General features: G+C 53.6%; 2 protein-coding genes across 2 annotated transcripts in view; one reads left to right on the top strand and one right to left on the bottom strand.

Annotated features, from left to right (window-relative positions):
- The window catches only part of LOC128311389 (uncharacterized), a 44,445-nt gene extending 32,679 nt beyond the window's left edge, over positions 1 to 11,766 (top strand). Inside the window, exons 6-8 of the mRNA XM_053201401.1 lie at positions 8,903 to 9,000; positions 9,165 to 9,226; positions 9,611 to 11,766. Coding sequence (XP_053057376.1) covers positions 8,903 to 9,000; positions 9,165 to 9,226; positions 9,611 to 9,828 — 378 coding nt within the window. The 3' untranslated portion in view covers positions 9,829 to 11,766. The remainder of the gene's footprint in view (positions 1 to 8,902; positions 9,001 to 9,164; positions 9,227 to 9,610) is intronic.
- A 5,888-nt stretch (positions 11,767 to 17,654) lies between these two features.
- Positions 17,655 to 27,544, bottom strand: part of LOC128311330 (uncharacterized) — a 42,526-nt gene continuing 32,636 nt past the window's right edge. Inside the window, exon 2 of the mRNA XM_053201307.1 lies at positions 17,655 to 18,186. Coding sequence (XP_053057282.1) covers positions 17,981 to 18,186 — 206 coding nt within the window. The 3' untranslated portion in view covers positions 17,655 to 17,980. The remainder of the gene's footprint in view (positions 18,187 to 27,544) is intronic.

Raw genomic sequence — 27,544 nt, 5'->3', positions numbered from 1 at the left:
ACGTCAGGCGGTGCTGACGCCCTTGGGGCTGCGAGTCCGGGTGAGGGTGGACCGGCCGTCCTGGGGAGTTGGCATAGAACGTGGCGAGTGGGCCACTCAATGGTCTGCCTGGCAGATGGTGGTGGGGAGGCCCCGGGTCTATGGCGAGAAGGTCGTGCGAAGGGCAGGCAGAGCCTGGCCCCCCCTGCTCCTGCCCAGGCTGGTGTCGAGGCCAGTCCTGCCTCGAGGTGTGAGGCCCAGGGAGGGGTGCCACCCAGAGCCACGCCCCCCAGCAGCCTCATCAATCCCATTAACCCACACGAGGATCCCACGAGGTCAGTAAACGGAGCCATGTTTTATACATAGGGAAACTGAGGCTCAGCAAAGTTGTAAGTGGCAGGAATGTGATGCAAACCTGGGTTTTGACTCCGAAGCATGTCCTCCCCCTGAGGCCCTTGGCGGCTAAGACAAAGAAGTCCAGAAGCCAAGCTTCCGCTCAGAATAACTGCCTGGACAGCTCCTGATTAAGGCAAAAGCACACAGTCCCTCCAGTATCTTCTCGAGCAATTTATTCTTCCCCAAAGACAAGCGCTACCAAGGACCAACCCTAAATTATCGGGAGGAGAGCTTAGTCTTCCTGGCAGAGGCCAAAACCCTGCAGAATCCAAGGAAAATGAAGCCCATTATGAAAATGAACTTGAATCAAAAAAATACTAGTAATCCCCCATGTTCCTACCTGAGAGTTTTTTTAATGCTTTGACACCCTCCCGTGGGGATTTTCCTTGCTGACCGCCGGTGCTCTCTCATTGTCGCAAAAGCAGATGAGCCAGTGTGATTTTCCACCCGCCTCCAAGAGCACCTCCGAGAGAGGCTAAGCGTTTCTGAGTTGTGAACAAAGAACGTTTGGTTCTACAGAGAAGGGACAGGTCTCTATTCGACTAAGAAAGATTTGTGAAAGAGGAGATTATATTTCTTAAGTCATGACAACGTGAGGATTTTTTTTTAAATCTAAGGAATTAGCTGTATTCTTACTTCCCCGAGATATTTTTAAAGAAATTTGGAGTCTGAGACACCCAGTGGCCAGAACAAAGATAGGCCCAGTTGTGGCATGACTGGCGCATGGCTGGGGCCTGAGTGAGGGCTCTCCACACGAGCCCGCCCTGAATCCCCGTGCCCGCCGCGTCCTCTCCCAGCCAGGGCTCCGGGACAAAACGCTGCGTGCACAGCACGACTGGGGCGGACGGCGCGGGCCGGTGCTGCGGGCGCAGGAGGGAAGTTGAGCCGCGACACACACACCAGGGAGCCTCGGGGCACCGGGCGTTAGGCCCCCACCCTGCTGAGAAGGTCGGGCTGCGGCGGGCACCGCGAGAGCAATGTTTGGGGCACAGCAAAGCCAATCAGGGGAAAAACACAAAGGCTGGGGGCTGTCTGCTCCCAGGTCCGGCCCCGCTCCCCTCTCGCTGTGCCAACACAGCCTGTAAAACCCCGTGTGGACAGGAGGAGAGACGGCGTGTCAATGCTCTGTTTAAAGGCCTAGATCTTTTGTTATTAATGATTGAGAAAAATATCCACTTCTCCTCTTTGCCGGCCTTGGTTTTTTAATGTATATCCACCCCCAGATCACGGAACAGAGCTCTGGAGAGAGGTGATGATTAGATTAACATGTACACTGTGAAAGGGCCCCCACCATCGAGGCAGTTGACACGTCCGTCCCTCCCACAGTGACCTCCGGTGCCATCAACTCAGTGACACGTCAGACCTTATTCATCTTACAACTGCTCATACCCTTTTACCAGTCTCTTCCTATCCCCCCCCCCCCACACACACACACCCCAACCCCTGGCAACCACTTTCCTACTCTCTGTTCCTATGAATTCAACTTTTTCTTTTTAGCTTCCACGTACAAGTGATACCACACAGTATTTGCCTTTTTTGTGTCTGGCTTATTTCACTCAGAATAACGCCCTCCGGTTTCGTCCATGTTGCAGCAAATGACAGGAGTCCCTTCGGTTTTAAGTCTGAAAAGCAGAATGTCTCCTTGTGATAATGGTTTCGTTTCATTTGGATAAATACCCCAAAGTGGGGTCCCCGGATCATAGTGGCCAGACCACTTTATGTTGCACTCACAGGGCGTGCGGGTTTCCTTCCCCCCTCCTTTTTTTAAAAAATTTTTTCAGGTTATTTATTGATTTTGAGAGAGAGGGAAACAGAGCACTGAGTGGGGAAGGGGCAGACAGAGAGGGAGAGACAGACGATCCCAGGCAGGCTTTGCACGCCGTCAGTGCAGGGCCTGACAGGGGACTCGAGCTCACGAACTGTGAGCCGAAGTCAAGCCAGGCGCTTGACCGACTGAGCCACCGGGTGCCCCTCCCCGCTCCTCGCCAACACAGGTTAGCTCTTGTCTCCTCGATAATGGCCATTCTGACAGGGGTCACCCAGAGTCTCCTTGTGGGTCCGACCAGCATCTCCCGACCAAAACGTGGAGTGTCTTCTCATGAGCGCGTTGACCGTCTGGATGTCTTCTTTGGAGAAATGTCTGTTCAGGTCCTTTGCTCGTTCTTTGATTTTTGTTTGCGTTTTGGTTTCTGTTTCTCATGTCACTGAGTTGTATGTGTTTCTCGTCTACTTCGGATACGCACCTCTTATCGGACAGATGGTTTGCAGACATCGTCTTCCATTCTGCAGGTTGCCTTTCATGGTCGTTGGCAGTTTCTTTCACTGAGAGGAAGCTTTTTAGTGTGACAGAGTCCTGCTTGTTTGTTCTTGCTTTTGGTGCCTTTGCTTTTGGTGTCGGATTCAAAAGCTCATCTCCAAGACCGACATCAAGGAGCTCGCCCCCACGTCCGGTCCTACATTCAAGCATCTAACCCGGGGGTGTGAAACGGCACTTTGGTTCTGAGGGACAGGAGGCACCAGATGACCAGCCCTTTGAGGGCGGGAGCCCGTTCGCTCGTGTTCCGCACAGACACCCGCAGCGAGCAGCTGGCCGGGCGCAGGCAAGAGCAGGGAGGAGCCCCTCGCCTTGCGCATGGAAGGGAGTGCTGGCCTCCGAGCTGGGCCCCAGGGCGACAGCTCCCTCATTTACTCACCAGCACGTCACCAAGTGGGCGAAATTCTGGGCTCACGTTTCCTTCTTTCTATCGGCTACTCAAGAGCTCACACCCCCGTCGGCAGCAGGAAGTCGGAGACGCTCTCCCGAAGGACACCGAGGCCTCGTGGGAGAACAAAGTGTGCTGCTGAGCACCAGGTGCCCCCTCGACACCATCCGGTCCCAACCCCGCCAGGTCCCAGTTCCGGCCTCACTTGGACTGCTTGGGTTCCGGTTCTCCAACTAAAAACCCCAGAAGATCGGCTGGTGTGAAAGAACGTCCTGAATCCCCGGGGGCCCGCAGCCCTGGCAGCGAGCAGAGTGGCTGGTCTGGACCCCCGGTCCTCGCCACCGTCCCGCCGGTGCACCGCGGCCACCTCGGGGCCAGCACAGCACTTCCCAGAGGACACGGCAGAGCTGAAGCCAAGTCGGGGCCCCTGCCCTTCGAGGGGTCAGGCTGAACTGTCCACCGGGCATCAGCTCTACCCCCCGGGGGGCACTGTGACCAGCAGGCCACAACAGGCCACCACAGGCCCACGCGTGCCCAGCATCCGGGAGATGCCCTAGACGGCCCAAACACCCCAGAGCAGGTCCCTCAGAATCACTGAAGACGCTCTGTGCCCACAGACTGGACAGCTCCCGGGCGGTGTCAGGGCAGAAATAACTACGTGTTTCCAGTTTTCCAATCACAGTAAAGGGAACAGGCCACAGGAGGTGACTCTGTTGATGTTTCCGGAAACCTCACCTTAGAAGCTCCCCTAACGGCCCTGTTCTTGGGAAACAGGAACACATTGCGGGGCTCTCCCCGCTGCACTGCCTCCGGAGTTTTATCAGTTTAGAACAAAACCACAGCAGGTCCCAAGGCCCTCGGGGGCTCCTCAATACATCACCAGACATTCCCTGAGTGCCTAGGGTGTGCCGGGCCCTCGCCAGGCTCTGAAGACGCAGGGCAGACACGACAATGTCCCTGACCACAAGGAGCTTCTGGTCCGGAAACAGAGACATGCTCAAAGCACAGTCATGCGGGCCCCACGGAGGGTCCAGTGAAAGGGGCAGGGTGGGGGGGGGGGGAGGAGTGAGGGAGAGAAGAGACAGACAGAGAGAAGGACACAGAGACAGAGAGAGAAACACACAGAGACACAGACAGACTGAGAGAGAGGGCCGTTCTGCCTAGGAAGGGCTCCAGAAAGGTATCCAAGAGGAGGTGACACAGGGTCTAGGGGAAGCAACTGCTGTTTCCCTGCAGGGAAGAGGGATTTCTGGGCCCCGTTGTGGGGTCATCAAGCAGGGTCATCGACCTTGAATACAAGGAGGGGCCCTGCAGCCCTGTTTGTCCAGGAGATGCGCTCCTCTGAAAACCATGGGCAGAATCCTTGCACCTTGAAAGAAAGTGAATAATGAGGACACAGAGAGGAGTCTGGAAGCAGGAGTGATGAGCCATGTGCCCCAGGTGCGAGACTCCCCAGGACCCAGTTTGGAGCAGCGCCCCCTGAAGCTCCAGCCTCAGGACCCCAAAGGCCGGGACTGGCGGGGGGGGGGCTAAACACAGTCCCAGGGGATGCTCTGCACCTGGGGACCTGGGAAGCCTCCCTGTCACAGAGCCTCTGCCATGGCCACCTTCTTATTTGGGAGAAATCCCTAGTTCATTTTATTCAAATCTTGCAGAGGCCGACCCAGCAGCCGGGAGTTAGGACGGTGACCAACCCCCCCCCCCCCCCCACCTCAGGGCAAAGAACCATGTTAAATATTTTCTTGGATAGAATGCTAAGTGTGAAACTTAAGAGCCAGAACTGTAAAATTATTTTGAATGTTTATTTATTTTTGAGGGATTGAGAGATAGTGCACATGAGAGCGAGGGAGGGGCACAGGGAGAGAGAGAGAGAAAGGGAGAGAGAGAGAATTCCAAGCTGACTCTGCTCGATCAGCACAGAGCCCGACAAGGGGCTTGAACCCACGAACAGTGAGATTGTGACCTGAGCTGAAACCAAGAGTCAAACGCTTAACCGACTGAGCCACTCAGGTGCCCCCAGAACTGTAAATTCTTCTAAGAAAACAGAGGGGTAAATCCCCATGGCCGTGGATTTGGCAACGGTCCTTGGCTGGGACACCAAAAGTGTAAGCAACAAAAGGGAAAACAGATACATTGGACTCCACCAAAATTAAAATTTTTTGTGCTTCAAAGGATGCTTGAGACAGTGGAAGGATAAGCTGCGGGATGGGAGGGGATATTTGCCAATCGTACATCTAGAATCTATAAAGAGCACCCTCAATTCAACAACCAAAAAAACCCACAAAGAACACAATTCAAAGAGATGGGCAAAGGTTTTGAATATACGTGTCTCTACATAAGAGACACAAACAGCCCGTGAGCACACGAAAACACACTCAGTGGCTACGGCCACCGTCCCTGGAGGTCAGAGCCGCGCCGTGGGAGGCCGGCCAACAACACCCCCCCTTCCACCACCTTGGGGGTGCTCGTGCATCCCGGCGTGGGGCACGTCAGGTGGAGAGAAGCCAGCTTGGACTCAGACGGCTCTGAGGGGGCAGGGGGCGCTGAGCCCAGGATCCTGGGCGTGACGCGTAGCAGCGTTTGGCTCCGATTCACCGGAGAGCGCTGGATCCGGAGTCAGCCCGGCTTCCGCCATCCACTCAGCAGCCCCGTGACCTTGAGGGAGTTCATTTCCTGGAGCCCCAGCCGCGCGTGTGCACAAGGGATTAAGGAGATATGCGCCGCGAGGTGGTAAGATCCTCGGAGAGCGTGTGCGGAAGCCCCCGGACCGGCGGCCGAGTGGGCAAGGAGGATGCCACGCAGGCAGCCCACAGGCCCTCCTCCTCACCCCTCCTCCTGCCGTCGGGCACCACGGGCGGCCTGGCCCCCCGCCAGCGCGAAGGCCCTAGTTCTTCGCTGAAAGCCAACTAGGGCTGGCCAAGCAGGGTGAGTAAACCAGCTTACAACCTGGAGTGTCTCCCACAGGGCAAGGGCGGGGTGCCTTTCCCCTGCGGGGTCCTCAGTGCTCAGAACGGTGTCACATGATGGGTGTTCGATAAACATTTAGTGAATAAGGGCATTGAATTGAATATGAGCCTGTGTGTGTGTGCGTGTGTATCTGTGTCTATGGCGTGTGCATGGTGTGTGTGTGCATGTGTTGGGGGTGGGGTCCACAGAGGCCAAGAGAGACCCCGCTTCGCAGACTCCTGGCAGAAGTCTCCCGTCTGCACCGTGGGGACCGCCACTCCGGAGGGCTCTGGGCAGGGTGGGCTGCGGTGCGCATGGGACACACACAGGCCACCTGCAACGACGCCACCGTGCGCCCAGGCCGCAGGACAGGTGAGCGCCCTATCACCGCCACGGTCACCGCGGCCACCGCGGGAAGCGCCCAAGCCGGGGACGCTGCGCATGCTTGCACACGCGGTGTGTCCGGCCCCCCGCGCCCACGCCCCCGGCACCGCCCAGGCCCGCGCTCACGCCTGGCGCGTCCTTGGCCCACCGGCACACGCTCCCGCCTCCTCCGCACGTCGTGGGGCCTGGGGACGGGGTCTCTCGGGGCCGAGACGGCGCTCTCACCAGGCAGTGCCTGCAGCCGCTCTGACGGCCACCTCCGCCAGCTCGTGGCCCGGCACCGGGACCCAGGGCGGACCGGCAGGGCCGGGGCACCACGCACGCCCTCGGGGGCAGCCGGCCTCAGAGCTGGCTCCCAGCCAGCGCCCCGCCAGGCTCTGAGGCTGCGAGGCGCCGGGCGGCCCCTGCTCCTTTCTCACCTCCGGGCCTCACAACCATCCCTCTGGGGCTCTGGGTCACATCCTCTTTCGCCAATGACCCTCCTGAAGGGGAAGGAAAAGAAGGCATGCACGCCTCTTAGACAATAGATGCCCATAACGTGGAAGACTAAAGATGCCCCTTATTACTCGCTTGAGGTGTGCCTTCCACATTTTATTTGTGAGCCCGTGGGCTTCCTTTCTCCCGTTGCCATGGCGATGCTTCAGTCAGGGCTGGCAGATACCGGAATAGATCAGGAGACGCAGGCTGCTGAGCCGTCTTCTCCAGGGCCCCCCCCCCCCCAAACGGCGGGTGGCCGAGGCCTCTGATTCAAACCCTGCCCAAGTCTGCAGGCACCAGTCAGCTCAGGACTCCGCCTGCGCTCTCGGCAGGTGTACCTGCAGCTGGCAATGGAACTTCCGTGGGGACCTCCCCGCCCGCCCGGCTCCCGGTGGTGGCTCTCCAACTGCAGAGAATCACCGACCCCACCTCCCCAAGTAGCAGAGACACCGCCTCGTTCCTCTGTCCTCAGGCAAGCACATCATGCTTCTCGCATTAAAAATCAGGTAACGGAGGCCCAGAAACTCAACGGGTTAGCCAAAGCCAGCCGGCGATGGAGCAGGGGGTGGGGGCCGCGTCACATACCTCCTGACCTGGCTTTTATCCCCACACTGGCCTGGCCCCCGCCTGCACACCCTCTTCTAAGCTTACGCGTCTTCAAAAATACGGAATTCTAGCAAATTACCCCCAAGGGACAGCCAGGGTGGGTGACGTCACATAGCTATGCTTGAAAAAATCCTCCTCTTTTAAAGATACTTAGTAAAGAACTTACAGGTGAAATGGTGTATCTGGGACTGGCAGAGAAATAGTCTCGCCGAAGAAAATAAGTGGTCGGGAGACGGCATAAGGTTGGTGAAATGTCAATACTGATTGGTGGCAGGTGACAGGCGATGGATACGGGGGGCGGTTATTAGGCTGCTCTCTCTTCTTCTGAGCATCTCTGACATTTTTCATCGCCTCAAGTGAGAAAAGTAGGCGGTGCCTAAGCTAAAAGGACCGCCAGGGCACCTCCAACAGTGTCTCAACGCGGGTGCCCCTCACACTTGCTGAGCGTGAACCGTGTGCATGCTCTGTGCCGGTGCCGGGGAGCGCAGACGGGCGAGGAGTGGTCCCCGACTCCACATCCTGCACAGGGCAGCCCGGAGGGGACCATCAAAGCAAGAGTGCTCTTTACATCAGATGGAATGTTTGATGGAACGTGGCGCACAGTAGCTCATCTGCTGCCTTTTATTTCACTGCTTTGGTCAGAATTTAGAAAAGAGGGGGGGGGCCTCTGACGGGAAGAGAGTCTGAAGAGGAAGAGGCGGGAGCCCACTTTCGAGAAGGTGCACGAGGAGGAGGGGGGTGGGGGCAGGGCTCTGCAGGTGCGCGGCCAGGAGAGCAGTTGAGGCCCTGGGGGACCACAGGTAGGGAGGAAGCCAGCGAGCGCCAGCCAGTGAGGCACGTGCATTCCGCTTAAGAAGGTTCTGGAAGAAACTTTGTCTTCCAAGGAGATGAAAATCAGTCCTCGGGTGACCAGCACTACTGACCCCTCAGTACTGACTCCTAGCCTGGCTTTACGGTGCCTCATCACACCCCCAAAACTCCCAAGACATGAAAGTTGCAGAATTAACAAAATGAAATGTAATACTCCGTATAAGACATTATCACAGAAGACGTAGAAGGGCGCCTGGGTGGCCCAGTCAGTTGAGCCACTGACTTTGGCTCAGGTCATGATCTCATGGCTTGTGGGTTCAAGCCCCGCGTCGGGCTGTGTGCTGCCAGCTCGGAGCCTGGCGCTGCTTCGGATTCTGTGTCTCCCTCTCTCTCTGCCCCTCCCCCGCCTGTATTCAGTTTCTCTCTCTCAAAAAAAGAGAGAGAACATGCAGAAAGTATAGACCTACCACAAGAACGTTAAGTAAGCAGCCCCATATGTCACCAGTGGGTATGTTTTTACAAAGATGGCTTCGTGGTAGGCATACATTACCTGCTTTTTTCACCTGAATCACCTGAAGTTAAGCGTGACCGTATTTCCACAGCACGTGTGCATTTTGCACGTCCTCTCAGGTAAGGAAGAAGGACCACAAGTCCGTGTTCACCTCTCGTGGACGAAGGAAGTCGAGTGGGCACAGAGCAGGTGGGTTGGACAGCATCTGCGAGCGCCCGGTGTGGAGGGGAGGAAACGGTCCCGGCGGGCAGATGGCTGCTGAGGCCACAGGGCCCTGTCAGGAGAGCCCCGTCCCCGTTGGCGGGAGGCCCCTCAGCTCAGGGGCGAGATGAGTATGCCCGTCTTTGTTTCAGGAACAGCCGGAAGAAGAGTGCTGAGCAAACGTGGTGCCGGTGTGTTTCACCCCGAGAACTTCGTATGTTTCAGAAGCTCGTTCTCCTCCAGCTGCGGACAGGGGACAGCACCTGTGGTCTCCCGGGGAAGGACGCTACGGGCCTGAGTAGCGCACATGCTTAGATGTCAATCGGATGGAACCAGACTCCCCCGACGAGGCTCAGAGCGTGAACACACGGGGTCTCAGGGCAGGAGGATCTGGTACGACCTCTAACTTTGGAGGTGCGGACAGGTTTGTGAACTTGCCCGCGTCACACGGTCGGTGTCAGGAGGGAACCAAGAACCCAGGCCGCCAAAGCCCAAGCTCCTGTCACCACCCCCGTGACCAGGAGCCCTGCCCCTGCACACGCTTCCCTCCCACCAGGAAGACAGCAAACTGAGGTCCTGACTCTGTCTCTTCAAACAGCTTCCAGCCACCTGTGCCCATCTCACCAGCCTGTTGGCGCATCACAGCAGCAGCCGCCGGTCATCGCGGTCTGTGACAACATGGCCTTTGCGATGGAAGCCCTTTCTCCACGCAAATGCTGTTCGGGCCCTCACGCTGGTTCACTGCTCAGAGGAATCAGCCAGAAACTTTGCTGGAGGAAACGATACCACGTAACAAGTGTCGGACTCGTGTCCTGAAGCTTGCATGGGACATCTTCGTCCCCACCCTCCCCCCGACGAGGACCCAGTCCCTGATCAGTGCTGTCTCGGCGATGGTGCTCACAGAAGCAAGTCTGCTGGTGTGGACACTGTCACCACGTCACACGACTCTGGACACAGCATCATGCTGAGCACAGCACGAAATACCACAGCCCAGATCTGGGCACAATGACACCTCAGACCTCACCGAGAGAAAGCCACTGTCCAGGCCGGGGACACAGGCCCATCCCACGGGCAGCCCCGCGGACAGGGGGTCACCAGCAGGCCAGCACTCACCTCTCTCCCCACCCAGCCCCGTGCCCCCACCCTTGGGCTCAGGCTCACGGACGTTTCGCTTGCATCGTTGTTATTTACAAGGCTTTCGGGAACGGACCACATCCTGTGCTCTGGCCAGCCACGTGTCCCCAGACCCAGCTCCGGGCGTCCTGCACACCTGCCTATCGGTAGATCTCTGTCACCGAACAATGATGATTCGTGACTGTGAAAATCCTTTACTCCGAACCAAATGAGACTCCTTCGCCTCCTCTTACAAAATCCTTACTGTCACACGCATGCCCCAATTTGCAAATTTGGGGCCTTCTCCTCAGACTCCTTCTCTCTTCCTGAATTCCTTATTGTAAAAAGTGACCCCTTTTGAAATAACGAATGTGGGTGTCTGTCCAGATTGTCCCCTTTGGGGAAAGCGCCCTCCCCCAGTCTGGAATGATCCCGCCCCATTCATTTTGCACAAGTGTGGCCCGTAACCTCCCGTGACCCACCCTATGAACCCCCGCACCCACTCCTGGCCACATGTGACCCAAATCAGGCCAAGAAGAGCCTCCTTCAGACTCTGGCCAGAACTGAGGTGAAATGTTGCCTCCCGTCCCTGAGTGACATTCGCCAGCCCGTGGGTGTCTTGCTGCCATGAGGCGAATCCCGATTGAGAAGGAAGTTCAGCAGAGGTGAGCAGAGCCTGGGGGAGCTTGGAGGAGGCCAAGGGCAGTGCCGGGTGTGGCCCGAGCCTGTCACCCTCAGACTTCCTGGTTTTTCTGACACCGAGGTGAGATGCGGACTGTCAAGTGGCATAGGGTTGTGACAAACTCAGGTGCTCAATGGTGCAGATAATCCACCCCTGAGATTATCAGAAAGCGCCGGGTCCTCCAGGATGCCAACACCTGGGAAATCAGCCGCTTGCACCAACAACATCCTTTAATATACCCCAAATATCAGCAGGGTGACAATTTCTGGGAGACGAAACAGTGTGATGCCCTCAGGTAGGGTTTTGATACGCTTTACCTGGAGGGTTTCACAACAGCCCCTTCTTCGAGTTAAACTTGAAGTAGTCACACAAAGGTCATTTCAGCGAGGACGGCTCTGCCTTTTTCTGTCACCCCGTCTAATAGGTTCTGTCGTTGACAGTCTCGTGTGCTAGGAATTTACAACCAGGACAGTGGAGACGAACGAGCCATCTTGGAGAGGGTGAGGGGGGCGGAGCGCAGGGGGTTCCTCTCTGTCCCTGCCAAGTGGACCGGCATCTTGCTTCTCCAGATTCCTATAACTTCCCACCTTTCATAAGGTACTCATATCGTCAACCTTGCGTTTTTACTGTTTGTGTAGGACAGGTGTCCGATTGGCCCCACAGTGGCTAACATGGCGCCAGGCACGTAATAAACACTGGTGAGGGAGGGACAGACGCCATACACAAAGAGTGTTGGTATTTACGTAAATAAAAATGTATTTGCAACAGAACTGATGGTTTTACAAAGGTCAATATTCCTACTCCCAGTACCAACATGCATGGTGAAACATCCCTGTGATTCTAGAGAGAAAAAGCTAACCCTCCAGAAAACAGATTAGTGCGTCCTGTTTTACTAGGTAATGCTTGGTACCCCAGCGTAGATACCATTTTAGAAGCATTACCGCTACGGCGTCACCTAGAACACCCACTCAAAGGACTGTGCCTCCCTGGACACCCTGAGGAACACAGAACAGAATCATCCCGGCTTCATGGCTGCGGGCCTGAGCAGTCGTGGGTTTAAGGCTCTCCTGTGGGGACCTGGAATTCTTCACAGGCTCTCAACAAAGGGCCTCATGTTCTCATTTTGCACTGGGCCCCACAAATCGTGTAGCCAGTGCTCAAGAGGGGCAGTTAGGGGATGAGCAGGGGCAGCCATAAATTTAATTCAGGAAACGATCCCCTTAGGGCCAGAGGAAGTGGTTACGAGCCTCGGGCTGCAAAGCGCAGACGGACGCGGGTCTAAACGGCCCAGGGAGCAGAGGAACAGGGCTGGCGTGGACACCGCTGCCCTTCCCCTGACCGGAGGCCGTCAGGCGGGGGCCGTACCCGGGTCCTCTCTGCGGATCACGAACCCTCGTTAGTCGTGTCAATGTCTTTGGCGAAAAAGAGAGGAACAAATCATTTCCTGGTACGTGGCCTTATTCAGCTAATGCGTTTCTTCTACACATGAGATCTGAGCGAGACACAGAGGGAGAAGGGCTAAAAGTCATCCTAATAAAAACTGTCTCTTGTGCTCAAAGGGCAGGAACCACGGATGGAGTTTCTTTCCCCAGGTTCCCAGACGTGGCCCCGAGAGCAGGAGCCTCGCCGCAGCATCACGGGCGAGCCAAGAACAGAACGAGCGACTTGCCATTGAAATGTTCAAAAATAAGAACCACAGTCTCTACTGTTTCCATATGAGGGAGGTGCCTTCTAGGTCTGTGCTCATCACGCGACACCCATGGGCCCTGTGGTGTCCCAAGCGCTGTCCCAGCATGGGGTGGGAGCTGTCACACGCACCAAGTCTCTGTGGTGCAGGAGCAGATGCCACCGCTGGAGGCGGACGGACAGCAGGGACGTGGACACCATCCGCTAGATGACGTCCAGCACTCTGGCGGAAATGAGAGGGGAAAGAGCGGCAGAGTGCTGGTGACATAGGACAGTCTGGCGTCTGCGGTTGGAAGGACAGGTCACTTGTCCCATGCTCACAGCTGCATAGACAACTCGACTCCAAGGCCGCATTTCTGCAGGCTGAGTCGAGGGGAAGCATTGTCCTTCACACAAGCAGCCAGGCTTCCCACAGCTCCTGTCAGCCCCCGGGCAAGGGAGCGTGGGCACCCGGCCTCCTGCAGGGACAAGGGTCACACTTGTGGCCACGCCGCTCTCGGTCTCTCCATACCTGGTGTTTGTGGCTCACTGCAAATTGAACCACTGCCTGGGTATCAGGTTGAAGAGGAAGCACCATGCCGAGGAAGAGGAAGAAGGTCCTTCCAAGGGCAGGAAGGGCAAAACCTGCCACAGAAGCAGCCCAACCTCACAGGCGCGGGCCTCTGAGGAGGCGGAGAGGGGCCCTGCACGCACACTCATCCACCGCACACGCGCCCACCCGAGGAGGCCGGGCAGAGCCCCTGTAGGCACAACTCAGTCCCCACAAAGTGTTGTATGCGTGAGCTGCTTCCCTTCCGTCATGGTAAGGCTTTGGCTCCAGATGTGCCATATTGGTCATCTACTGCCTCGACAAGGCTACATAAGAAACCACCCAAACTTGTGGTCTATACAACAACCACTGATTACTGCTGGCAGTCTCTGTGTCTGTGGGGCAGTTTGCGGGTCTCAGCTGAGATCCCCGCCTGGGCCCAGCTGGTGTCGGACGGCCCAGCCCGGAGGACCCCTGCTCCCCACAGCAGGCTGTCCAGGCATGTTCACTAGGCAGCGACAGAGGTCCAGAGGAAGAGGCAGACATATGCACCTGTCCACGCACCGGCAGAGCAAGCCAGGTGGTGACTAGGCCTGTGTCAGAGTCAGAGCAGGACGAGATCACCAGAGGGCACGGCCGCAGGCAGGTCAGGGAGGTGGAGGCCGGCCACGCGATGTTCGCGGGTCACGGAGGCAACGACCATGCCAGGGCGACAGGTTCACAGAGCTGGCACAAACGATGATCCTTTATGCCGTTCCTGTGCAAGCCATCAGGCACCTGCTGTGTGGGAAAGGGGCCCGGGGGACCAGACATCTCTGAAGGAGGCAGGAGGGAAAGGGATGTCCAAGGAGGGCAGTTTCACGGAGAGGACGGCAAATCGTGGGTGCTCCTAAGTGTCTTTAAGGCTCGGTGTGCTCACTGTGGCAGAGAGCCTCTTCACACCTGGCCAGCCTGCCTTCCCATGCACTGCCGCACAAATGAAATCCCCGTGTGTGCACACACCCACGCTGCACACTTGCATATAGCTTAACTGATAACACATGCTCTGGAGTCAGGCTGCTGGGCTGGCCAATCAACGTGGCCAATTGATTTAAACTTCCCTGCACTTCACATTCCTCATCTGTAAAGTGGGGATAAGAATCTATCTGCCTCAAAAAGTTACAACAAAGCCAATCTATCACATAAAACATACTGGACACAACGCCTGCTGCAGAGTAGAGAGTCAGCAAATGTTGAGTGTTATTATTACTTTGATCATGACAATGATGGTGATGGTGGAGATGGTGCTGACGATTATGTGATGGTGATGATGGTGGTGATAGTGGTGATGGTGGTGATGGTGATGGTGGCAATGATGGTGGTGATAGTGGTGATGTTGGTGATGGTGACAATGGTGATGGTGATGGTGGAGACGGCAATGATGGTGATGATTATGTGATGGTGACAATGATGGTGATGGTGACAATGATGGTGATGGTGGTGATGGTGGTGATGGTGATGGTGACGATGGTCATGGTGGTGATGGTGGTGATGGTGACAATGATGGTCATAGTGGTGATGGTGACAATGATGGTCATGGTGGTGATGGTGACAATGATGGTCATGGTGGTGATGGTGACAATGATGGTGATGGTGACAATGATGGTCATGGTGGTGACAGTGGTGATGGTGATGGTGACAATGATGGTCATGGTGGTGATGGTGATGGTGACAATGATGGTGATGGTGACAATGACGGTCATGGTGGTGACGGTGGTGATGGTGATGGTGACAATGATGGTCATGGTGGTGACAGTGGTGATGGTGATGGTGACAATGATGGTCATGGTGGTGATGGTGATGGTGACAATGATGGTGATGGTGACAATGACGGTGATGGTGGTGATGGTGACGATGGTCATGGTGGTGATGGTGATGGTGACAATGATGGTGATGGTGACAATGATGGTGATGGTGGTGATGGTGACGATGGTCATGGTGGTGATGGTGGTGATGGTGACAATGATGGTCATGGTGGTGATGGTGACAATGATGGTCATGGTGGTGATGGTGACAATGATGGTGATGGTGACAATGACGGTCATGGTGGTGACGGTGGTGGTGGTGATGGTGACAATGATGGTCATGGTGGTGACAGTGGTGATGGTGATGGTGACAATGATAGTCATGGTGGTGACAGTGGTGATGGTGATGGTGACAATGATGGTCATGGTGGTGATGGTGATGGTGACAATGATGGTGATGGTGACAATGATGGTGATGGTGGTGATGGTGGTGATGGTGACGATGGTCATGGTGGTGATGGTGATGGTGACAATGATGGTGATGGTGACAATGATGGTGATGGTGGTGATGGTGACAATGATGGTCATGGTGGTGATGGTGACAATGATGGTGATGGTGACAATGACGGTCATGGTGGTGACGGTGGTGATGGTGATGGTGACAATGATGGTGGTGGTAGTAATGGTGATGATGACGCTGATGACGTGCTCATGGTCACCGTGGTGATAAAGTTACCCTGTGGTTCTTCACTCCCCAATTCCCTTGCCCCTCGCCTCCACTCTTTTCAGTTCTCTTTGCTCTACTCCGGCTCTTACAATGCTGGCATTTGCTAAATGGGAACGTAGGCACACCTTTCTTTTCTCCACAGGAGTGAAATACCACTAACTAATGAGCAAGAGGCTCAAAAATGCTCATCATTTCGTCCAATGAAAGCGATACTAAAAGTTAAAGTATCGTCTCAGCAGAGCGGTTCACCCAGCAATCTCAAGTTGGAGGTATGGGACTTGCAAGGTATGAGCTGCCAGGCGTTTTGATTTTGAACATGGTGAATCATTTTAGGGGTTACCATATATCGCTCTGAGGTATCTAAGCTGGAAAAGATAAATCGCATTACCCGTAATCACAAACAATGGGAGGGCTTCATAAGTATTTACACAGCTGCTTTCCTTATCACAGATTGGAACAGGCCCATCTCAACACGCGGCTTGACGAATATGACACACTCGGAAGCACTTCGCGTTTTTGGCAACCTTCCGCTGTGAACAGTTTAGTTTCTACGGAATGTTTAAGGTGGTAACTCATATCTTGCTTTGTTACCTCTGTGTATTGCAGTTTGTGTCGGGAACTGGTTTCAGAGAGTAAACTTACACCCTGTCATTTCTGAACCAGGCAGACCGTACAGAGTCCACTAAACTCTGTGGTTCCAGCCACGTAAATCGCAGGACTACGGTAGCATCTAAGTGTCATATGTGGGACCTGTCCAGTCTCTGGAAGAAGTCAAATTCGGTGTCGGTATCTCTTGGCTTCGCATCAACAAGCATTTCCTGAATGCAGATTCAGAAGCCAGGCTCTCCAGTGCCTACTGGCAGAGCGAAAATGAACTAAACCCAACTCTGCCTGCAAGAGGCTCCCAATCTAGACAGGAAGGCAGGCGTGGCCAGTTGATAAGGGCCCGGAGGATCCAGTGAGGGTGCCAAATGCTCAGACTTCTGCTCTGCCCTGGGCCATCAGCCCCTCTGAGGCAACAACCCTGCCTGACTCCCTATGTCACCGACAGTGGCCAGCTCATCCCCAGAACACAAAGCAGAGGCCCCAGGACCACAGGCTTTTGGGTTTCAAACACGGAAGGAACTGGCTGCTTTATCTGACAAATCTGGCCACCCAGTAGAGAACGCAATTGCCTCACTGACCTTCTAGATCTATACTCTCAAAGGAGCAAACATAAGCATCATCTTCAAAAACAAAAACAAAAAACAAAAAAAGGCAAACACGCCAGCCAGAACGGTCTTAATTGTATCGGTCGGGATCCCAGCCAGAAAGGACTGGCACATCCCAAAGGGATTAAAAGGAGATCTCCAAAGGCACTGCTCATAACGGGGCGGGGTACAGGTGTGTTAGGCTACAGGGAACAGAATAGACGAGGAAGCACTGAGGGCCTAGCAACAGTGTCACCAGGTCCAGGGCGAGCGGAGGGGGCTGTTGCCAGGTTGCAGGCTGCCTGGTGAGAGATGTGGCCCTCGGTGGCCCAGCCTGGCTGGGAAGCAGCAGGGAGACGTGTGTCCACCTCTCTCCTCCCACTCGGCACCACCCCGTCCCTGCAGGGTAGGAGAGGAGCCAGATGGGCGCAGCCCTTCCGGCCCACCCTGGCACAGAGCCAGGCGAGCACAACGCAGAGCCAAGTAAGACAGACATTTCTGCCCATGAATAAAGTATGAAGTGTTGAAAAGTCTGGTCTCTCCACTATGTCCAGGGCTCGTGAAAGGTAACAGGAGACGATTCCTCAGCCTCAAGGAGCCTACAGCCCGGTAGCGGAGGGAATGAGCTGGCCACCGGTGACAGCGGTGGTCACCAGGTTCCCTCCATCAACTCACCGCCGCCCTTGATGGGGATGTGTGTGAGGGGGGCGCACAGGTGACTGAGCCAGCCACCATCAGTCACCTCCCTCCAGACCCGCCAGCTTGAAGCCACTATTCATCTTCCGTGCCTTTCAGAGACGGGGTGACCCAGGGCACGTCTTCTGTGTGCGTGTGTGCACGCGTGTGTGTGCTTCGTGCAGGATATCAGAGAGAATATCAAGACCGTGTAATTATTTTCTACAAATAATTACAAACATCCTCAGACCAGACCGATAGCTCTATTGACTTGACATTTATTTGCTAAAATATTTAAATGGGGCAAAAAGACAGATGAGCCGTTGAAAGTCAACAGTTAGATCTATGGCTTTGATCTCTTGCATTCTCTCTTACCACCTGTCTGGGGAAAAATAAATTCTTTTCTTCATTTCTCCTTTTAGGAAGGAGCGTGATGAATGAAAAGCAGCAGTGGGGAGGGGAGAGGCAAAGTGGGGGCAGGGGCGTGTGGGAGGCGAGGGTCCACCCTCAGAGCCTTTGGGAAGGACAAGCCAGATTTGGGTTAAATCAACTTGAGGGTGAAAATCATCTCTGAAGTGGCTTTCATCTTTTCCTAAAGTCCTCTGGAGGGACAATCTTTACGCCAAATGGTTTTCTGGGCTGCTGGGCTGCTGGGTCCGGCCTGCCTGTGTCTCTGGGTTCACGTCTGCTCTCTGTGGGCAATGACACCATCCCAGAAGAGAAGAGGGCAGAGAGCCACACGGAGTTGGTGAGAAAGTAAGACACTATGTCCCACGCGGTGCCACCTACTAATGTAATATGAGAGAGGAGAGAATAATTGGTTTAGAGAAAAACACATTTTCCCAAGACTTTTTTATATGAACCCAAACTCTCACATTAGTTAACTATAAGGACAATTGGATCCCAAGACAAGCAAACCATTCGTCACTGCAGAGATGATTTCTCTTGAGGACACCAAAAGCAATCTTAGAAAGTAGTAAAGTATTTAAAGGGGAACTGCCTGGGCAGAAATTAGACTTTTCAGCAAATGCATCCCATCTTTGCTTCTTTAGCTTAGAGTGCGAAGTGAATCCACACAAATCCACTTGCTTGCCAACACTGCTGCTTCAGAAAGTTCTGCACTTGTGCAGCTGTGGTCAGGGACCAAAACCCTTGGGAAGGGGGCCAGACGCGGGCACGCCCGTCGGGTCCTGTGCTGCTGGCACGGCAGAAAGAGGGCAGCCGACCCACCTGAGGCCCTTGATCAAAGCCGCGCCAGGACGGCCACCCTGGAAGACCTGGCCCCTGACCGGTGCCTGTGGGACGTCCTGTGGGGAACAAAGTGCCTGCATCACAGGCGCCTGAGGGCCAGCAGAAACACAAACTGAACTGGCAAGTGAGAGAGAAATAACCAAGCTTCCTGGGAGAATCAAACTGAAAACACACGGAGCTCTTCTGTAAACGATACAGTGCTGCGGAGCACAGAAGATTATTTCACGTGATTCGTGCACTGTGATCAGCTATTCTCATGAACACAAGTCCTTGGCAAGGACGGCAGGATGCATCAGAAATGTACTCGTAAGGGGTGACACAGAGACAGACGTGGCAGCGAGCAGACCTCCCGGGCCTGGCCGTGCAGCGTTCCCGCTGTGAACCTGGGCGGGTTGTGACCTTCTCCGTGCCCGATTCCCCCCTCAGTGACACGGGGATGACAGTACCTGCCCCGCAGGGCTGCTGGGAGAGAGGGCCGAGCGGCTGTGCGTCAGGTGCTGCCTGACATGGTCACTGCCAGGCACTTCGGGCTCGCTTGGACTCAGTTCTGTGGTTCTAAGGAAATGCCTCGGCCCTCTGCTCTTCCGCAAAACACGGCTTGTGTGAGCTAGCACGTGCCCTTGCTAACCCGGGGCAGGCTCTCGTCAAAGGCTGACCTCCCCCATCCCCGGAGAGCCACGCTTTTAAGTCTGTCTGTGCCGCTGTGAAGTGTAGGGGATCAAACACCCAGAGGTCCCAGTGTGCTGCTAGCTCTGCTGTCCCCAGCCAGCAAAGCATCTCAAGGACGTCGCTGGTGACCCCCGAGTCTCAGCCTCAGCCTGTCCTGAACGATGGGGCTGGAGGCTATGATCTCCACAGAATCTTCTGACGCCACAGATCCTCTGACTGCACAATTAGGTGGGAAATCCGAGATTGTGCACAATTACTCAGGAAATCTCAGGTTGTGCGCAAATAGGAAATATGAGACTGTGCACAATTACTTAGGAAATCTGAGATTGTGCACAATTAGTTAGGAAATCTGAGATTGTGCACAATTACTCAGGAAATCTCAGATTGTGCACAATTAGGAAATCCGAGATTGTGCACAGTTAGGAAACGGGAGATTATGCGCAATTACTCAAGAATCCCAGATTGTACTCAGGAAATCTCAGATTGTGTGCAATTACTTAGGAAATCTGAGATTATGCGCAATTACTTAGGATATCTGAGACTGTGCACAATTAGTTAGGAAATCTGAGATTGTGCGCAATTAGGAGATCTGAGATTGTGCGCAATTACTTAGGAAATCTGAGATTGTGCACAATTAGTTAGGAAATCTGAGATTGTGCACAATTAGGAGATCTGAGATTGTGCTCATTTAGTTGGGAAATCTCAGATTGTGCACAATTACTCAGGAAATCTGTGATCGTGCAATCAGTTAGGAACCTATGATTCCATGCAATCAGTTAGGAACCTCACACTGTGTGCAATCCATTAGGAATTTTGTGTGCAATCAGGAACCTCACATTATGTACAATCAGTCAGGAACCTCTCGCTGTGTGCAATCAGTTAGGAACTTTGTGTGCAATCAGTTAGGAATCTGATTGTGTGTAATCATACAGGAAAGGCGTGGGAGCAAACACACCTCGTTTCTCCACCTTTGGTACTCCTGGGCCAGATCAGACGCTGCCTGTGAAATCCAGTCACCTTTCCTACAGCCTCACGATGCAGGCATCTGTGCCCAGATGTGGCACTGAAGTCAGTTTATGAGAGCAAAAATGGCTGAGCTCCGCCCAAGGCCCAGCCCCACAAACATCTCACTCGTGCTTTCAGAACAGGAACAAGAGATTCTGCTGCAAAACCCAAGCCACCGTCTGGCCGCTTCCAGCCCTAAGTCGTAGAACAGCCGACCAGCAAGGAATCCATTCAAACCCACATAAGGTAACCCATGCAAAGTTGGGGTCTCGAGTCCCCGGAAGCCAAACCGTCCAGAAGGTTCCCATGGCAGGTCCAAAAAATCCCCGCAGATCTCAAGGACAGGGCAGGGCTGGGCAGGAGGCTGGCTTACTCAGGCCCGGCCGAATCTGATGCCAGTGGAGAGGCCAGGACAGTGGCCGACACCTGGAGGGGTGGGCGATACCCAGAGGCTGGGCAGGCACTCAGTCCAAAACTCAACCCTAGCCAACACCAGCTAACAGAGAAAGAGCCTTCGGGAAGGGAACAGACTTTAAGGACCAACTGTGAGGTGAGAGGCACTGAGAGAGTTCTTTCTACCTGTGATATCATTTGACGCTTACATTACCCCCAGGGTAAACATTAACACCACCATTTGACAGATGAGGAAACTGAGATGCCATTAAGTGACTTCCCTGGGGTCACAAGTGAGCAAAGAGTGGCACTCACTCCACCATCCGCGTCCCATCAGGTCATTCTCTGCTCAGCCACCAGCCGGCAGAACCCGGTGTGTGGTCCCAACACCGCCTCCCAGGTGCCTACTTTTCTATCACGGATTCCTGAAAGCTTCAAAAGAGCGTGTGGACACCCCCAGCATCTGGCATCCCACCAGGAAACACCAGGCACCAAGCACCATCCCCATAGAGAGGACTGGGCTTTCGCCAGGCACCGTGCATTTTGGAACACAGGGTGACACAAAATGTCACGTAGCTAAAGGGAGGAGGTGGGTCACCAAGATGAGCGGTCCCGGAGACGCGGGTGAGTCACTGGACTGCTCCCTTGCATTCGGGTCCAGCTGTGTCCAGGGCAACGGTGGGTGTCTCCCGGGAGCTGTGCAGGGGTGTGGCCACTCTGTATGAAACCAGTTGTTTATGACATGCTTTTTTGATAATAAAATGTAACTGCAGATTTAATCACTCTGGTCACTAACACATGTAGTTCCATCTCGTGGAACCAAATGGCAAGACACAGTCAGCCCGGCTGCCCACGACCATGTTAAGTTAAGGTTGATGTTGAACCACAAGAGTCCAGAAGTCCTCAGTGTAGAGGTCAAGGTGTCCTCTGATTCTGGGCTTGTGGACAGTGTGTCTGTGTCCCCCCCGCCCCCCCTCCCATCAGGTGCTGGTGTTAGAGCTGCAGCCTTTGGGAGGTGACTGGGTATAGATGGGGCCACAAGGGTGGCGCCCAGGGCAGGACCAGCACCCCATAAGAGGAGGAAGACAGAGCTCCCTCTCTGCCAGGTGAGGACACGAGGAGAAGGCGGTCGAGTCTCCACCGGTGTCTTGCACTTCCTGCCTCTGGAACTGTGAGAAATTAATACGTGCTGTTTACACCCGGTCTGGTCTGTTATGGCAGCCGAGTGAAGACAAGCCCAACCCGGCCTTGGCCCGAGCCTTCCCCGGGGCTGCACTTGGACCCCTCTACTCGGTGCCCCCAGCCACGCTGGACCTCAGCCCCCCCGGGCCTGCCTCCCATCTGGACCGCCCACCCCAAGACAGACATCCCACCGTGAGATACCCAGAGACGTGCCACACGGTGCCTTTGGTGCCTGAAACCCCCCTCCCCCAGCACAGGACAGCTTTCCAGCAAACTCCCGACAGAGTGAAGAAGGACCAGGAAAGGGCAAGACCCTGGATGTGCATGTTCAGGTCGAGTGAGGACGTCTGACGGCCGGCGCTCTGGCTAGCCAATGTAGCACAGCGGTCAAAATGTGCCCAAAGCACAGAAAATTGTGAAAATCAGATTATGGGACACCAAGGAAATGGCTCTTAAAAATATATGAGTTGGGGCACCTGGGTGGCTCAGTCATTTGAGCGTCTGGCTCTTGATTTCGGCACAGGTCATGATCCCGGTGTCATGGGACCGAGCCCTGCGTCGGGCTCCACAGGGAGCATGGAGCCTGCTTAGGATTCTCTCTCTCTCTCTCTCCCTCTCTCTGCCCCCTACTCTCTAAAATAAAAAACTAAAAAATAAATAAAATAAAAATCTATGAATGACGATAACACTTGGAAAGAATACCTTTTTCCCTACTTCTGTTTATTGCGATTGTGTTTACCTGTGTGCATGTGTGCAAGAGATGTACACACACATAAGTGCACACAAGAGAAATGCACACAACACCACCAAAATGTTGACAGCAGTCCCTGCTGACTGCTGGGTCGTAGTACTAAAGTTTATTTCTATTTTCGTCTGACGATTTGCCTGTCTTTTCTAAATACACAGTAAAGATATGTACTGCTTTCATAATTAAACCTTTAAAGAGATTATTCTATTCATTTGTGTTCTGGCTTAAAGGAAGGTAGAAGGAATCAGGGAGAAGGAGGCAGTATGTGACCTGAGTCATCACTCCCGACCACTCACCATTTCTGGGCACCGGGCCAAGCCAGAGAACTTCCAGACCTCCGGTACCTGACACGTGCTCCCTGGGGCCCAACCTGTGGGCGTCAGCCAGGGCCCATCCCCGCAGCGGGCCGGGGTCATTGGCACGTGCCAGCCTCTCTCCACTGTGTTCCTACGCGGAGCTGAAAAGGAAACTATAGGACACGCGGTGCTGATTTAACCATAGCACTGCCATCACTGTGGGACTTAAAAGCTTTCACAGGCCCATCAATACCCCTAATTTCTCATACCTGAAAGCTTCAAATGTGCACGCATTTTCTTCCCATTTCCTCCAAAAAGGCCTCTCTGAGTTTAGTACCACCCACACTGAAAAAGAACATAAATAATAAAAGCCAACCATTTCCCCCAGTGTGGTGTCATTCACAGCAATAGAGCAGGGAGCGGTTAAAAGCAGGAGCCTCGGAGTCAGGCAGACCTGGGCTCCCCACTGACCAGCTGTACTGGACGAGGGACAGCTGGCTTTGTCCCAGACACCCCAGTTTCTGCATCTGTCCCGTGCAAGATGATTCCTGCCTCGAGGGGTGGCCGAAATTCAACGAGATGATGCAGGACCACCTATAGTGTGGTGCCTGGCACAGGAAAACCATCCAGCCCTTGCTAACTATCCGCCGTGGCTTCCTTCCAAAGCACCTGGCTTTGTTCTCCCGATCTGTCTAAGACGGATGCTTCATGAGCTTCCTGTTTTGAGAGGGGCTTCAAAGGTACTTCCAAATCGTGCAGGACATTGCTTGGGTCTCGGGTCCGTCAGTGAATGAGATCCTGCGTTGGTGGGGGTTTTACCCCACGGTAAATATTTAAATGAATAACCACATTCTAGCCGCTTGGGAAGGAAACAATTTTAAGAAAAGTCTTCAAGGAATTTTCTCTAAATGAAAAGGAGCTTTTCCCTGGCCACATATCCCTGTGAGCGTTGACAAGGAGCAGAGTCTTGGCACCAGGCTAGGATTCAGTTCAAGCCACACGGAGCTCCCCGTGCTGGGGGACCCACCTGCACTGGGAGACCACCACGGACGTGCCCGACAAGACACATGGGACCCGTGTTTTCAGTGCCCACAAAAAAATAATTTAACATGTTTGCAGTTTCCGGACTGAAAGCCATGCTGAGGAATTTGCAATTTTTAGGGGCTGCTCTCCATATGTGGACCAGCAGGTATGAAGAATGTAATAGAATTTCTGTGTATTGTGATCATTACCGGATTTCCAGAGTCCATGGAATAATTGGATTTTTTTTTAAACTGTAGAAGAGGCTCTCAGAAGAGAGTAATGACCATTAATGATGCCCACTGTGCCTAGGGCTGCTCGGGGACCTCCTGCATCACCCTCAGAGCTGCGGTCACTGTCTCCATCTCCAAGACAGGATGCTGGCACTCAGAGGGTTCGGGGATCGTTCAAGACTTCAAGGGGGAGCCCCAGACTCACCCACACCGCAGTCCCCATAAGTCTGAGTGGGGTTAGCTGACAACTGCATGATGGGTCAAAAGCATATTTGTCTCAGAGGAGCCCAAGGGCTCAAACCTAGGCCCCTGTGGCCTCAAGCCTGCTGCTGTCCCTATCACATAGCTCTGCTCCCTTCCCAGCCAAGCCCAAGGGGATGTGGACAGGGCACTTTTTACTGTCCGTACATCCCATGCCAGCTGTTTGCTAGTGTGGACCATCAGCTCCCCAAATGGAGGAGCTCGTGTGGACTGACTGAATTTGAAATGGTGTAGACACCCAGCATAGACCCAGGAGGACTTTTCAAGATATGTTATTTTTTATTTGATGGCAGATGACAGAAAGTGACTACATGAGAGAATAAAATAGGAAAGCACCTTCCAGACCGTGTAGTCCGACCCCCCATGGCACAGGTGAGCAGAGACCTCCAGGGGGCAGGTGGCTTGCTTTAAGCAGGTGACTCAACCTTGGCACTTTTGCCATACTGGGCCTGACAGTACTTTGTTGTGGGGCTTTCCTGTGCATTGTAGGATGTCCAATAGCACTCGTACCAGTTGTGACAACCAGAGATGTCTTTAGACATTGCCAAATTCCCATGGGCACAAAATCACCCACAGGTGAGACCCCTGAATGAAGGTAACACAGCTGGACAATGATAACAAATAGGACCTCCAGCACCAGCCCAGAATGTTGTATTCAAAACAGGGCTGGTCTAGCATATATAAAAAATCCCTACGAATCAACAATAGCAAAACCCAATTAAAAACGGGCAGAAGAACAGACATCTCTCCAAAGAAGACATACTTATGGACAATAAGGTCATGAAAAGATGCTCAACATCACTAATCATTAGGCATTGCAAATCCAAGTTTTGGTGAAACATCACCTCACACACATTAAGATGGCTACTATCAAAAAAAAAAAAAGGAAGGAAGGAAGGAAGGAAGGAAGGAAGGAAGGAAGGAAGGAAGGAAGGAAGGAAGGAGAAAGAACAGAAAGAAAGAAAGAGAAAGAAAGAAAGAAAGAAAGAAAGAAAGAAAGAAAGAAAGAAAGAAAGAAAGAAAGAAAGAAAGGAAGAAAGAAAGAAAAGGAAGGCAGGGAGGGAGGGAGGGAAGAGAATTGTGGGCCAGGATCTGGAGAAGGTGCACTATTGCTAACAAGGTAAAATGGTGCAGGCATTGTAACAAACAGTATGTCAGTTCCTCAAAATATTAAAAATAGAAGAACTAGATGACCCAGCAGTCCCAACTCTGGGTATGTATCCAAAAGAATTGAAAGCGGGGTCTCAAGAGACTCGTACACCCATGTTCATAGCAGCGTTACTCACAACAAGCAGAAGGTGGATACCACACCAGGGTCCATCAGCAAGTAAATGGATGATTAAAACGTGGTCAATCCATACAATGGAATGGTATTCAGCCCTCAAAAGTAATGCTATGGGGCACCCGGGTGGCTCAGTCGGTTGAGCATCAGACTTCAGCTCAGTCATGATCTCATGGTTCATGAGTTCGAGCCCCGCGTCAGGCTCTGTGCTCACAACTCAGAGCCTGGAGCCTGCTTCGGATTCTGTGTGTGTGTGTGTGTGTGTCTCTCTGCCCCTCCCCTGTTCATGCTCTGTCTCTCTGTCTCTGTCTCTTTCTCAAAAACATTTAAAAAAATGTTTTTTTCAAAAGTAACACTACAACATGGCTGAACATTGGGATATGATACCAAGTGAGATAAGCTGTTCATAAAAAGACACTTATGTATGTTTCCACTCTTATGAGGTCCCTAGGTTGTCAGGTCCACAGGGACACAAAGTAGAATGGAGGTTGCCAGGGTCTGGGGGAGGGGAATGGGAGCTGCTGCATCATGGGGACACAGTCTCAGTTCTGCAGGAGGAAAAGCTTCTCGAGATGGTTGCATGACAATGCGAACATGCTCAGTAACACTGTCTGCTCTTCTCTCCGTTGTGAAAATGACAGGGAGAAGCAGAAGATATTTTAACACTTTTGTTCACAGTATCTTTTGGAAATTTTCCTTGAGTTAGATTTGGCCTAGAACACTAGCTGATTCCCAGGGAATGATCACGCTGATGTCTCTGAAGGCGTGAGCCCTGGCCAGCCCATCAGCACCCCCCAGGGACCTGTTAGAGATGCAAATTCTCAAGCACAACCCCCGACCTACCAAACTTGAATCTCTAGGCATGGGGCCCAGAGTCTCTGCTTCAATAAGGCCTCTAGGTGATCTTAAATTTTGAGCACCATTAAACTGCCAATTATAAAATCTCCTAACATTCTTCCAACCAAATAGGTTGTTCCCGTGCTCTAGGTGGATGCAAAGGGCCACCAAACCTAAAAAACAGAGGCAACATAAAACACCGGCAGTCGTAATAAATACCGTAGGTAATCATTACCCCAGACGTTGAGTCACACCCTTCAACACTCATTTGCAAAGGCAGGCTTCTCCTGTGCTCTAGGAAAACTGTGTTTGCTTATTCCTTCTCCGAATGTGCAGATAGCTGTGACCAGACCCGCTTTACATCAACTAAGGTTTATTTCATTTCCAAGGCTATTTGGAAGAATGCTGCTGCTTCCAGCCAACGTGCAGATGTGGAACACCTACAACAGGTGCCTGACAAGCAGGTGGCGTGTATAGTCCCTGGGTCCCCATTACTCTTGCCTGTGTCTATCTCTTCCGGTGATCTCTACCAATTTGGTGCAAGCATGCACGGAAATAAAAATGCAGACGGCTAGTATGGAAGTACAGATCCAGGAGCACTGCACTCTGGCAGTGGGGTGTGGGAAAGGGACCGTCGTCAGCTTTCTCGGGCTGTAGTAAATTCCATTCAGGAAATGTCTAGATTCGTGTAGCAGATATTTTAGTTGCCTGCTCAGAAGCACCCTCCCCCTTTCTAACCAGGCTTGTGCTCCGTCTAGATTTCCACCCTGTCCGCGAGGCGTTGGGCTTGGGGAATACCGACTCCTCTTAGCTCTGGGTAGTCAAAGCCAGGCGGGGTCATCGGGCCTGAAGATGATCCAGGACCGGGCCAGGGAACACGTGGGGCAGCTGCCTCTCACGTGCCCACGGAGGGAAGCCCGAGTCCTCTCCCGTTAAATCGGGGCGGGTTCTAAATGGTAAGGAGCTGGC

This window comes from Acinonyx jubatus, chromosome A3, assembly GCF_027475565.1.
Source record: "Acinonyx jubatus isolate Ajub_Pintada_27869175 chromosome A3, VMU_Ajub_asm_v1.0, whole genome shotgun sequence".
NCBI classification, from domain to species: Eukaryota; Metazoa; Chordata; class Mammalia; order Carnivora; family Felidae; genus Acinonyx; species Acinonyx jubatus.
Note: the sequence above shows the minus strand (reverse complement) of the source record. Positions and strands in the feature narration are given on the sequence as shown.